Source organism: Cygnus olor, chromosome 16 (assembly GCF_009769625.2).
Source record: "Cygnus olor isolate bCygOlo1 chromosome 16, bCygOlo1.pri.v2, whole genome shotgun sequence".
Classification (NCBI taxonomy): Eukaryota; Metazoa; Chordata; class Aves; order Anseriformes; family Anatidae; genus Cygnus; species Cygnus olor.
The window spans coordinates 11,230,883-11,244,728 of record NC_049184.1 but is presented as its reverse complement, the minus strand read 5'-3'; the positions used below and the strand labels follow the sequence as shown (position 1 = coordinate 11,244,728).

Genomic DNA, 13,846 nt, shown 5'->3' with positions numbered 1-13,846 from the left:
AAATACGAAATCATAATGTATTTTCCTGCAAGTAAGTTCATTGCAACATCAGAATTCTTTCATATACTATTCCAACAGAAATTTCAAGTCTTTCTTAGTCATGCCAAGATTGCTCTTCCAAAATCTACATGAGGCCCATCTCATGCATCGGTTGCATTTAGCAGAGTGATAAGCAAACAGTCCTTGAAAGGTACATATGAAATGAGTAATCTTGCCATGGATTTCCACAGATTTTTATACTCTTTTGTAGATGTCTTTTATGGTCCTTAGTGATCATCTTAGTACTACCAGTGACTGAACAGATTTAACTGAAAGAATATTTTCTTTGCTTTCAATTACTAGACAAATACTGTCAACATATGTGGGGAAAAGATATCAAACTTTGTAGTATTAAATTTTTGGACATCAAAAATGGACACAATATTCTCAAGATGCAACATCACCAATGTAAAGAATTCTAAATGCCACTTTTCCCTTTGCAACTACAAGCAAGCAAACATTTTCTTTAACTAATATCTGGCTTTATTGTTTATGATTTTATCATTCCTTTCAAAAGTCTGGTTTATAAGTAGTTCAGCCATTTATATCACTCAAATGCAGAAACTTGAACAAAACTCGTTTAAACTGAAGTTTTAAATGACCAAGAACTGTTAAGATGTAGCTCCTAATCTTCACCATATGTTGGCATGCTTCTTCCTTTTTGCTTTGCTTCCAGTACTTAACATTTCCATCACAGAAAAAATGGTGAGAGGCTAATGGACAGGAGCCATATTGCCTATGAATTGCCTATGTTTTTATGTAAGAGTTACAAAATCTAGAAATAATTTTGTATACTATGATAGATTACGAGCACATTGACTATGTTTAGGAATAGTCCCATGAGATGGAAGCGGCAGGAAAAACAAGACCGAGATAGGTCTTTTTTCTGGGAAATTTCTCTCTACACATTTTTCCAGCAAATCCATTACTGTGCAGTGACAAGTACATGGCAGCCACTCACTGGCTGAGATGTGTCCACGAGATGATGTCCTGTGGTCTCCCTGTTTGGAAACAACACAACTTCTACACAACTCAAGGCACTTTCAATACTGTTAACTGGAGAACTGTAACAGAAAATACTCGAAGTGATGCAAAATGCATGCATGTGTTGCCATAACCGATTTATTGCTGTTTTATTAAACACTTTGAAGATGTTTGAGAAAAGCAGGCTAGGACAGCGAGCTGAAACCCCTCTGGCCCTGGCAGGCAGCACCGGGGCTGTTGTGTAACGGCCCGGCGCTCCCCGCCAGCGGCCTTACAAAACGCGCTGGCGAAGGACACCAGGAATTTCGCCTGGGTGGGGCACTGCTATAACCACTGACAATCCAGTTGGGTAACGTTTGTATTTGTTCGCGTCAGGTCAGGCCAGCGCAGCCGCCTCGTGCTGGACGGGGCCTCTGCGCCCTCTCGCGACAGCTGCCCGTGTCGCGAGAGGCTGCACGCCGCCGGCCCGGAACGGCACGACACGGCGGAGGGGATGTGCGGAGGGGATGTGCGGAGGGGAGGGCTCCTGCGGGCCGGGTTCGTGTTGGCCTGGCCCTGACTAAGCCTTACACCAGGCGGACATTTTAACGTTTTACAACGCGTTTACCGCCTGGCTGGCAGCGCCCGGCCCGACCCTCCCCCCGTCCCCCTCACGGCCGGCCCGCGCCCCTCGCGCAGGCGCAGTGGGCGGGGTGGGGAGCGGCGCCCGGCGCCCTCCGCGCGACATTCAGGGGACACGCGGCCGTGCGTCACCGCCGCCGCGCCGCGCGGGGATTGGAGGCCGGCGGGGCCGGCTTGCAGTGCGCAGGCGCGGCGGGGCTGAGGGCCGGACCGGGCAGGGCCGGGGCCGGGGCCGGGGCCGGGGCCGGGGCCGGGGCCGGGGCCGGGGCCGGGGCCGGGGCTCGGCTCCCGCTGCCGCCATGAGGATCTGGACCTCGGAGCACGTCTTCGAGTAGGGCCGGGGGCTGCGGGGGGAGGCGGGGGATGCGCTCGGGAGGCGCCGCTCCGCTGTGGCGGCAGCCGCCTCAAGGTCCTTTCGTGCCAGCCGGGGGTGCCCGGGGTGGCCGCCCCGGAGCTGTGCTGAGCAATAACCCGAAGGGAGAATTGGTGTGGGGGGGGTACAGCTCAGTGAGGTGTTCTGGGATTGCCCAAATCCCAATAAATTCGGGTCTCTTGGAGTTATATCGCAGGGAAAACGTTCCTGTCAAATTAGAAGCCTGAAGGTAATTGCGGGAGGCAGGGGACTTCAGGAGTCCTGATGAACCAGGTGTGCCGGACCTCTTATGTGTATCTGCCCGTCCAACCCCCAGTGCAGGTGTTTCTGCTAGGGAAGGATGTTTGTAAGGTTAAGAATGGGAAATTGGTCTGCTCAAAAAATACAGACTGGTTGATATGTTGTGTCCAGTTTTAATAGAAATCCTGTTAAAAAAACAGAAGTGTACAACCTTGTGTCTTGATTTTGTTTTGGCAGTCACCCCTGGGAAACAGTAACAACAGCTGCCATGCAGAAGTACCCGAACCCGATGAACCCCAGCGTGGTCGGAGTCGATGTCCTGGACAGACACGTAGACAAGAGCGGGAAGCTGCACAGCCACAGGCTGCTCAGTACAGAGTGGGGAATACCCTCCATTGTGAAATCGGTGCGTATCGCGGAGCAGAGCTTGGGGAGGATGCTGGGGGGAGAGGAGGCTTGTGAACCAGGTTGTTGCAATAGAAATGCCTGATTTCATAACTCATGTTTTAAAAGTGTAAGAATTTAAGTGTCAGGAAGACTCAATAGCAGTACACGTATTAACTTCCAGATAGTCAAAAATTGACTAGATCTTATATTGCTTCCAGTTGAAAAAAAGAGATCCACCACAGCTGAATAGCTTTATTTAAATTAAACCCTAATTCTGTTGTGTCTGTGTCTGTTCAGTACCTTATATATTTAAAAGCACTAAAAAAGTGCAGTTGTTTAGCGTAGTTATTTCCATGTATGTGTGCCTGTCTTCTAGCTCATTGGCACGTGCAGAACGAAGACATACGTTCAGGAGCACTCTGTTGTTGACCCAGTGAAGAAAACAATGGAGCTTAAATCCAGTAATGTAAGTACTTTACTTGTGTTTATGCAATTTAAACAGATCACAGGTTATAATAATTCCTTATAAATTTGAAAAGGAAAATCATCTTTAAAATTACTAAAAAATTGCATTAGAACAATATAAGTAAAACCTTTAAGTAACATGTTTATAGCTGACCAGTTCTGTTTTTCAGAAGGGATCTATTAGGTTTTTGGAATCTGTCAGCAATGAAACATCTGAACATACAGATGAGCAGAATACCAGTAGTCTTCTTGTTTGTTTGTTGTGGGTTGTTTTTTTTTTTACAGTTGGGTTTTGTTGTTCTTGTTTTTTTCTTTTGACTTATCTGTCATGTTCTACACGTCTAATCCTAAGAATTGCAGGAAAACATTGTTTAAGCCAGATAAAAGTATTGGTTTTGTATCTGCAGTTTTATTTACTATATTCCTGTAATGGTTTTACTAAGGGGTAGTCTTGTTTTATGTTCTACAGATTTCATTTACAAATCTAGTGTCAGTAGATGAGAGGCTTGTCTACAAACCACACCCTCATGAACCAGACAAGTAAGTACCACTTGTTCTGAGATTGCCCTGAGGTAGTACAGACTTTGGCTTTGTATTTGTAAATTCCCATGGTCTTGAACAGATGATGCTGTGGGGTTTACATCGCTTCTATTGTGGTATCTTGTCAAAAAAGAGAGAAATAAATTGTCATTTTCTTTAGTCACCTTACTTCTGCAGAGGTCTAGTTCAGATCAACTTTTCAGGGAGTTGTCCTGTGCCCTCCCTGTAACTGAGTTTATATATGCCTTCAGTTACCAGCTCCTTATTTCTGGTCTCTTCATCACCCCAGGAACAGAACCTGCATGTTTATCTGCCTCTATGTTATCTTTTGGAGACTTTTTTTATTTTCAAAAGGCAACTTTAAAGCTTGCTGAGGCTATACTTGTACAACTAGTGATAATTCTCAGGTATCTATCTAAAGATTTTAAAGTAAGAGGTTTCTTCCATAACTGTGGGAAATGCTAAAAACCTATTGTTAAAGGGGATGTCATAATACCATATTCTTGCTGTGCCTTCATGCCAAATCTGCTGCTTCTACTCTGTCTACCTGCTGTTGAAGATGGAAATAGTTGAGTGCCACAAAGGGCCACCTAGACTTCGTGGGGACACTTGGTTTTTATCGTATGCGTTGAAGCACATGCAGTTAAGCACTGAAGAAGTAGGTTGTGTTTATGGGGCAAGATGTTCTGTGTTATATGACAAAGCTGATGAAGGAATGTGCCTCTTAGGGAGGAGTGAGAAGCCTGTAAGCAACGCAGTTTCAAACTACTCGGAACAATTCACTTTCTGCTATCTGTTTCAGAACCGTTTTGACGCAAGAAGCAATAATATCTGTAAAAGGTGTCAGTCTCAGTAGTTACCTAGAAGGGTTAATGGCAAACACAATTTCTTCCAATGCTAATAAAGTAAGTATGACCTTTGTGTAAAATGTGACCGCTAGCAAATGACAATGGGAATACAAATACAAATCTCTGTTTTATGTTCTGGCTTTGTCAACAATCTTAGAAAGGGTGCGGGTAATTCTGCTGCCTTTACTGTAGATATGTGAATGCTGAGCTTATTGAACTTGCTCTTTTTTTCCTCTTGTGAATGTAGATAACAAATTATTATTGGTAAGCACTCAGTCATCATTGGAAAAACTTTTCCATTCACTTAAACGGTGCTTTCACTCCATTGCTGCACTCTTGATGCAATCTATTAGTTTTACTGTTGAAACAGAATATGCATCGAGACATCTGAAGTAGTTATGTGATAGCAATGAAGTGGTGTTTTAGTTGAGAGTTTATCCTTTGAGTTCAGCCACAAGAATAACAAAACACAAAGTGGATAAAAAGCCACCTTGTGGTTCATAAGACAGCACTGCTGATAAAAGGAATTTCAAAGTGTAAAGCAGTACATATTCCTGCAGTACTCTGGTTATTGAAAGGAAAAAAAAAACATCAGGCATGCATTTCTGTAACTTTTGCTTCCTTTTTCAATTATTGTTTCTTAAGTCGTTTTCAGTAAGACAGGGTTTAACCTGTTTACTTAATTACTAAGATTTATGCACTTTTTTTTTTCTAACCTGTAGGGACGTGAAGCATTGGAATGGGTAATAAATAGACTGAATGCTGAAATTGAGGAGTTCGCAGCTTCAGCAAGAGGAACCATGAGGAATTCAATGGCGGCAGCAGCATTTGTAGAGAAATGATAGTAAATATACTTGTATTACTAACAAGGTTTAACAATCCAAAGCTTCTCTCCAAACCTAAATACATGTATCCTTTGTTATTTAAAGGCATACCTGTGTATTGGGTATGTTTCAAATTTAATTTGGAGAAAAGCTAAATTCATACTAATGAGGCTGATATGCAAAACTTAATATATTGGTTCAGCTGGACCGAACTTCAGTTGCAGAGGAAAAAATAATTTTGGAGTGTCGTTCCTGTATTTACATGAACACTAACTTAAAATGTTTTCAGATATGAAATAGCCTTGTTTAGAGATGAGGCTGCGTATGTCCGAGAAGACTGGCATGTTAGGTTGACTTCTGTGGAATTTTTATTTTTGTGTGACTTATGGACTACCTCTTTTGGGACCAAACCCAAAATTAAGTAGAATGGTTTGTTCCAGCGTTGTTCTGTTTAAGTTTTGATAGTTGTATGATACAACTTGGTTTAACAGAAAGTTTATTACTTGAAGCTTGAAATACAAAAGAATGTAGAAAATATTTTTTGATACGCTTTTTAACTAGTTTGACTGGTTGAGCTAACATGGTACTCAAATTGTTTTTCAGTCAGTATAGGTAAAACATTCAAAGTGTCTCTTATCTACTAAGACCTAAATTCTGTTTTCAAGTATGACGTTGATGAGCTGGACATGCAGTAACGTAAGATTTTATCTTACATGTCTAGAATAACTATCTCCATTTCTAGAAGCCCATTAAATAAAGGGGTACAATAAGCATAGAGCCTTAAAATATTTTAAGCTGCTGGGACTTCTGAGAATAGTAGGTTTTCAATTCAAAAGTTTGAAGAATCACATGAAGGACTAAAAAAACTTGGTGAAGCTGGCTAAAGAGAGACCTGAGCATAAGAGAAAGTAATAAGAACGTTAACAATATATTTATTAACTCAATCATGCTCTGAAAATAACCTGTTACACCAGCTGATTATTTTGTTGTCCTTTAAATTAAACATAATGTCCTAAGTTCCAGGAGGTCCTCTACATTTTAAGCTAATTTACTCACAAAAGAAGGCTCTTTAAATGAAAACCTTGAGAATAAAAGGTTTTCTACAGTTTGTGTTTGTTTCCTGGTACTAGCTATAAATTCTTCATACTGACTCCAGTGATTAGCTGTGAGAACTTAAAGGTCAGACCTTGACGTCGTTGCTTACGTAATGCACCAGTCTGCTGGTAGTCCTGTTGGCTTCAGCAGAGGCTGTGTGTCCCATCTGGCTCCTTCAGTGTGAAGGAATAATGGGAAAACACAGCCCCAAATCTGCTGATTGGGGGGTGGGGGGAAAGTGTTTTGGTGCCAGAGATTTTCCTGGAATTTTGATTCTAAGCTTGCAAGTAATCTCAAGACTCTCGTAGCCTTTACAAGCTGTAATGTCACCTGTTCCATCGATTTTATGTTGCATGCCATTTCTGTTGTATCAGAATTGCCTATTGAATAGTATCTGCTACATAGAGAAACAGATCTTATTTTAAGTTGGAAACTTTGAAAAAACAAAACATTTGTGTAGGGAAAAAACAGGTATGTACATATACCTTTTAAAAATTAACTATTCTAAATATTTTTCTAAAAAGAAATGGTTTAGGAATACCTTTATAAATTGAAATCATTCTGGTTTACCGTGCTTTTACAGAAAATTATTACAAGTGAAATAGTGTTTCAACTTAAAAAGTGTATGTGAAACTGCTGCAAAATTGTACCATAACTTCTGATAAAAACGCAATGCTTGAAAGTGACTTTAAATGCTTATTTAGCCCTTATCATCACTTGGCATTTTAAAGTCAATTTTATGTTTTCCTAACTTCTCTGCACTAAGGACCTGCGTAGTATGAATTCACACTTTGTCCTTGCACTGAAAAAAAACTTAACTATTTAATTTTTGCAAGCATTCAGCAACTTCTTGAAAGATCATGATTTGCTTGGTTCTATTTTATTTATATGCCTGCGTTCTCATTCTGTCAGGGAATATGGCTTTCTGTATGTGGCGCTTTTTTATTTTAAATAAAACTTTGTCCAAGTTCTGGCTACTTTCTGAAGCATTCTGATTATTCATTTCTTTTAACTGCTAGGTCAGTAATCTAGAGTGAGGGGGGTGAAGGTGAAGAAATAGTCTGGAGATATCAGTTTATTTTATTCAAATGCATATCCTAAAATGCACGTTTATAAGTGGTAATAATTTAAACCCATTTGCAGCTGCTGTGGTTTGTCTTGCTCAGATGAATGCAGGGTGCTGTGGCTGAATGCATTGATACTGGAGCAAGTGTGACTTGAGCTCATGCAGAGAAGTTGTGCGTTCAGGTGGTTAGAAGAAATGAGGGAAGGAAAGGAACTACATTTGAAGGGATAAAAACTAACGGACTAGGAAGAAAGAAAAAGGGGGGACGGGAGGAATATAATGTGAACAAATCAGTGGTGTGGTCTTTGGTGGATCCTTACCTCTTTCAGCTTCCCTAAATGGATTCATGTTTTACCTTACCTGCAGATGTAGGCTTTTAAATTCGCAAAAATTCAAACTCACCTGTCTAACTTTTCTGAGACAGAACAGAAGCAAGTAAGCTTTAGATCCAGAGCTCCATAGCATGAAGAAGATCTAAGATGATTGTTGCTCTGTTAAACATTCTGTCTTCCCTGCACACCTGAATTTTGAACTGAGTCATAAATCATTAGCTTTCCTTGCTGTTCATTGTCTTAAATATTTTGAACAGTTTTCTTGTGTTCCTGTGACCCTTAATTACTCCAACACAACTGCTAAGCATTTCTGCCTGGAGGAGTGACAAACTACAAGCTTGTAGCAAACAAGCATTCTTCTAAAGCAATTGCATCCACTGCAAATGCTATTACAGTTAACTTAAAACCAAAAGTTTGAATTGCAGTAGCTGAAAGTTTGAGGGCCTCGCGAGCTTAGTGCCATCGTTTGTTGAAACTTGCATCATCTGCTGGTTATTAATGTAAACAGTGTTCTTACTGTCAGTAAATGAATGGATGTAGCTATTTGCCTACAGAAAGCTTCTGTTGAATAAAACTGCTTACCTAATTTGTATCTAAAAATTGAAACAAGGAACTGAAAACTACATTTGCTCATGTTTGATATAAGAATTAGCCATACCAGTGGTGAGACTTTGATGTTAATTTAGTAAATATTTTTTTCTGTAAATTACCCTCGCCTTGTCCTTCACTTCTTGATTTAAACAGGCTTGGGATGGCTAAAGTAGCAGTATAGTGGATTCATTTGTTTCATATTACTTGCAAGGCATTCTAAGAAGATCTATAGGGTTTTAATTTTTTCAGTGGTGTGTAACTGTGTACCTTCCATGTACCCATCTGCACTATAAAATTTTGTTTAAGACTTTGTGCACTTTAAATCTTGCTGACGGCCTTATATTATGAAAGCCAGAGCTATTCACAATCTGAAATAGTAAAAACTGGTACAGTGGAAGAAAGTTGCTAAATTTACTGTGACACTGAAATGACTTGTGTCTATATGTACGCTAAAATAATAATTTCTTCAGTCAGTAACAAAAGCAAAGTACTTTAAAGAAAAACAAAAGGCTACATTTACCTGAGAAATATTTCTTCTTGCTAACAATGGGTGTCAGCACCTGTTCAGTCATACAGCAGTTAACAAAACAACTGGTTTATATTTTCCGTTATGGAGGAAATAAAAAAGAAAAAAAAAAAAAGCTTTAACCACCATTTCCTACAACATCACTATTTTGTCTATTGTGGTCTGTATTTGCAGTTAAAACTGTATAGTCTAATGTATTTCCAGTAAGTGTCATATACAGTAAACCTAAATACCCGCTGTCTAGTCCACTGGCATTGACAGATACAGGGTTCAAAGGAAAGATCAGCATCCTGTTGAGGTGCAAGTTTATAGATGAACTGACGAATGCTGATAAAGAGAACTTGTCTGAAAGCACTGAGTCGTTATAGAATCCTTTCCTCAAGGTAAAGGTTGTTCTTTCACTTGCACAGGACCTGTTCTTTTTTTTTCCTCAGATAATTTGATAGCTTTACTTTACTTGTTGCCATAAAATTGAATTCTCTAAAGGTGAGGTTACATGTTATAACTAAGCTGAACTAAGTGCTTACCTTTAATGAAAGAAAATTGTCCTGTGTCTGCCTGCCTTTTTTTTTTTTCTGGTTGTACTGTCCTACTTCTTCCCTTGCACTGAAGATAGCATTCTTCACACCCTTTGAGTTGAAAGCTACAAATATGAGAAGAGAAATGATGTTTATGTAGCCTGCAATGAGGTGAGACACAATGAAAGAGGAGTAAGCTATCACATAGGCTGAAATTGTATTGCCTGTATTGTAATGTGTAGTGCAATAATTTCATATTGCATCTCCCAGAAAGAGTATTTGATACTGTCAAGATTAACATTAATGTAGGAGTAGTTTGTTATTCATCAGCTATCTGGGAATTTGCTGGGGGTGGGCCAAACTTTTCTGGATTTGTTTTGTAATTAGAGCTTTGTTTTCCAGCTCATCGATTCACATTGTAGTTTGTAAGACATCAGATGATGATTTGTAAAATTACAGCTGTTCCAATGTTAATGTCTCACAAATGATCAATTTAGTTTTATTTCTAGTATTACAATGTATCTTACTATAACTAAAAATTATATTTTTGTAAAGCAGTTACATCATTACATTAAATATTAAAAATCTATTATCTTTCTCTTCAGACACATACACTAAGAACTGCAACACAAGATGTTTTTTTTTTTAACAATATCTTTTTCACCAGGAAGGTTTGACAGTCCTTTAATTAAAGTTTTAAAACACCGAACTTAAAAAAAAAAAAAAAAAAAAAGTGTCAGCTCTGTATTCAACATCAGCTAGAGAATTTGATGAAATAAGTGATAGATGTAGTAAAAATTTTCCTAACCATCTACCCAATCATTTTCCCAACAAATTATATGAAACAATTACCCCTGCTGTGACCTTCCATATTTCTAGAACCTGTTCAACTTCATAGGGACCCTTGTAAGGGGACCCTTGTAAAAAAATCTGTTCTATAACGTGTCCCAAATGTAGCAAGTAGCGTTACTTGGGTGAGTTCTTGTTAATGTGTTTTTTTGTTTTTGTTTTTGTTTTGAGCGGGAATGTAAATATTATTTACCTGTGAGATAACTGCTTTGTTTTATCTAGATTTAATTGCATTTACATTCAAATTCTGTAGCACAATCTAGCAGATATATTGTAAAATCGGGAGTAAAAGAAGTACGTATCAGAACCCATACTTAAGATTTATTCATATTGTATAGTTGTGTTGTATTCTGAATGATCTAGAAGTACTTGAAACATTTAACCTTCTTATCCTGATGCTCTATCCAGTTCTATTTTCTGTTTATTGCCCTCAGTTTTGAGGGACATTCAGCAAGCTACACAATTTCCCTGCTGTTTCTGGAAAAAAAAACACAGGAAGAGAAAACGGAAGTCAGGTGAGATGCAATAATGGCCCTTATTTAACTAGGATCCCAAGTCTCCCTTACCTGTCAGAGAAACATAAGCACCTATGAGACTTAACTTCTGAAAATGGGCGCCAGTCCTTGATTTCACCTAGATGTTTTTTAAAAAGTTATTCAACATTATGCTCAACTGTGGACAGAATTTTTCATTATCAAGCTATTGTATCATAACAACATTTAAAAAGCAACATAGCTGACATAAAAGAAAAGGTTAAGCACACTGAAGTAGTAATGCATAAGATTCTTAAAACTTGAATGTACCTGAATTCTGCTCTGCAGATCCGGGCTTCATCCAGAGAACATTTAATGCCGGATTTTGTAGAATGGACAGCTAAGAACTTGGCTGACACTGCAAAATAATTTTTACATTGAATCTAGTTGTCTAAAAGTTAAAAATAAATGTCTTCATCTGCTTCATCAACTAACCTTTGAAATGTAGTCCCGTTAGGAAACAGTACAAAAGTGCAAATTTGTCTTAAGATTAGAGATGGTTTTGGAGCATGGTTTCTGCTGGTGCTCTGTGCTTAGTGCTGTGCTTAGACAAAGAGGAGATTTAAAAGGAGATGACCTGTATTGTCATCAGCATGGAATGATTTCCAGTAGCTGTGGAACAGATTAGGGTCATCAGCAGAGAGAACAGCAGAGCTTTAACAGCACAGCCCAATATGGCTTACACAAGCAGAGAAAGGAGATAAATCCACAGCTATCAAAGGTAGGAAGTACGATCGCTGATCAGTATATTTTATCCAATAGTAACCATAATTCCATGTTTCTTGATAGTGTTATGACATAGGAAAATATGCAATAACCTTGCCATTTGAAATTAAGGCAGAAAGAGCACAGCAAAGGAATAATGGAATTTATAGTCAGCTAGAAATCATGTTGATACTGGCTTGTCATTGTATTGCAATTTGCCTTAAGTGTAATTGTGTTCTTCCCTGTATAATGCACTTCAAAAACTTTTAAGATTAAGTCAGTCACAAAATCATACAGTTGTTAAATAGTGAGGGATTTTTTTTTTAAGGGGTTAATTATTTTTATTGCTTTATTATGAATACAGGACAGCAAGCAAGCAAACCTGTAATCTCATCACAAACATGCATGTGAGAAAGTGTCATTTGCTTTGCCTTTTCATCTACACATATAGTACTCTCGTTAGAGGTACAAGCATACTGCTTGAGCTCTAAAGTCACAGATACATTGTGAATAAATATTCCAAGTGTATTCAAGAACTATTTCAGGTCTCATCATTGACACGTAAGTAGTTTTTTTTAGACTGGTAATTTTTGTATTGTGCTAAACCCCTCCAGTTTTAATATTTGCATAGTAAAACACTATTTCTGTCAGTTGTCTGTTTCTGTTAACTTCAGTCTGTTCAGCAGACACCTGCTTCGGTTAAGAGGTGACCTCAGTGGGAGTTTCACCCATGGTGATTATGTTAAATCCATTATACATGCATCTGGACATCAGTTGCATAATAACATGAGCAAATCTTGGGTATATTCACCTGAGAAAATGCAGCCTAGCCTCCTGTCATGCGTATCTTTCACTTTCTTGGTCTATAAAACACTTCTGTGATTAATCGCTGAAGAACTTTTTGTATAATCCTGTGCCTATGCCCGGAAAGACAACAGCAGGATTCACCTACTCTGCTTTGCAGCACGGTCTTGAGAAGAGAGAAGGCAGTTGTAGATCAACCTCTTTATCTATGCATACTGTCATTAATGTACCTTTATGAACTGAAATATAAGCTGTTGTTTCCTTTTTAATTAGTCTGCCTTCTATCAGAACTTCTTTTTAGTTTTATTAATCAATTCAAACTAAACACAAACTGAAAATTACTATTATTGTAGCTCAGGTTTTATGCCCAGAGGTACAAGATAAAAGTAATAAAGTAAGAGTTCTCTTTACCTAAAAACCATGCAGAACTGATGTTGCTGAACTGTGCATTTTTAGTCACAGCATCAGTTTAGTGCACTGCTGGCTTCCAAAAATAAATCCTGCACATGTTGTGGAGAAAAATACTGATGCATTTGCCATTTGGTTAGCATCTTCAGGAAGATCTACGTTTTTGACTTAAATTTTATGAATCAGAAAGAAGTAATCCGTCATACCTTTATAGTCAGAAGTCAGGTTTGACTTGAAGCTGCCATGTGCATCTGTGCAGGTTTTTTTAAATTTCTCTACATAACCAGTAAGCAGTGTGGTGTCTGAATATCCTACAGCATCTGGAAAAGAGAAAAACATTTTATTTTCTATTGCATTACATAGCCATTATTTTATTTCAGACCTAAATGTATAGATGCTAAAACCTAATTGAGCAGGGAGAGACATGCCAAGACAAAAATGTCTCCTACTGCAGTTATTCTGTATTTGTACTTCTGTACTGGTCTTCTGTGAAAGACTGATATTCTGAATAATTCTGCAAGCTCTTGTTACTAAAGTTGCCTGCACCAAAGCAGTATGCTTAGTTATTCTCAAACGTGCTAGTATTTGGGTTTCAATATATCTTTTGAAGTTGTTTTGACATGTTATTAGAGATCTTCAGTTAAAAATACTTCTGATTTAAAACTGGTCACATTGTGAATTTATTTGGCTTTTCAGTTCCACCTCTTCCATCTACCTGGACCTGCCTGGTCTCACCTTTTTGGCCTCCCTGGACCCCTCCAGTGTAAAGACTTCAGCCTCCTTGGAACGCTTTAAAATTCCCTTTTCAGATTCCTTGGATCTATCCAGTCTGAGCTCTTCATCCTCTGTGGACTTTTCCAGTCTCACTTCATCTTCTCTGGACCTTTCAAGTCTCACATCTTCAGCCTCTTCAGAGTTCTCCAGTACCTCCTCTTCAATCTCCTTAGAGCTCTCCAGTGTCTCCTCTTCAGATTCCTGGGAGCGCTCCAGTTTCGCCTCTTCAGTTTCACTGGACCTATTGAGTCTCACCTCATCAGGCTCTCTGGATGTCTCTGGCGACAGTTCTTCAATCTCCTTAGATCTCTCAAGTCTCACCTC

The 13,846-nt window shown here is 38.9% G+C and overlaps 1 protein-coding gene and 1 long non-coding RNA gene across 2 annotated transcripts; one reads left to right on the top strand and one right to left on the bottom strand.

The window, feature by feature from the left end:
- Positions 1-1,813: 1,813 nt before the first annotated feature.
- On the top strand, positions 1,814-7,393 carry PRELID3B (PRELI domain containing 3B). Its single transcript, XM_040575446.1, has 6 exons — positions 1,814-1,975; positions 2,495-2,663; positions 3,021-3,110; positions 3,579-3,649; positions 4,452-4,554; positions 5,220-7,393. The coding sequence occupies exons 1-6, from the start codon at positions 1,944-1,946 to the stop codon at positions 5,337-5,339; spliced, it is 585 nt and encodes a 194-aa protein (XP_040431380.1). The 5' UTR covers positions 1,814-1,943; the 3' UTR covers positions 5,340-7,393.
- A 2,870-nt stretch (positions 7,394-10,263) lies between these two features.
- Positions 10,264-12,825, bottom strand: LOC121078857. The gene is made up of 3 exons (XR_005824767.1): positions 12,348-12,825; positions 11,102-11,189; positions 10,264-10,775 (listed from the first exon to the last, which is right to left on the bottom strand). It is a non-coding gene; the product is annotated as an uncharacterized LOC121078857 (long non-coding RNA).
- Positions 12,826-13,846: the final 1,021 nt, after the last annotated feature.

What these genes read in the sequence shown, in the direction of transcription:
- PRELID3B (XM_040575446.1), top strand. Translation starts at nt 1,944, where the DNA reads ATGAGGATCTGGACCTCGGAGCACGTCTTCGA. An exon ending in TACCCTCCATTGTGAAATCG is followed by an intron (nt 2,664 to 3,020) that starts GTGCGTATCGCG and finishes CCTGTCTTCTAG; the next exon opens with CTCATTGGCACGTGCAGAAC. An exon ending in CACCCTCATGAACCAGACAA is followed by an intron (nt 3,650 to 4,451) that starts GTAAGTACCACT and finishes TATCTGTTTCAG; the next exon opens with AACCGTTTTGACGCAAGAAG.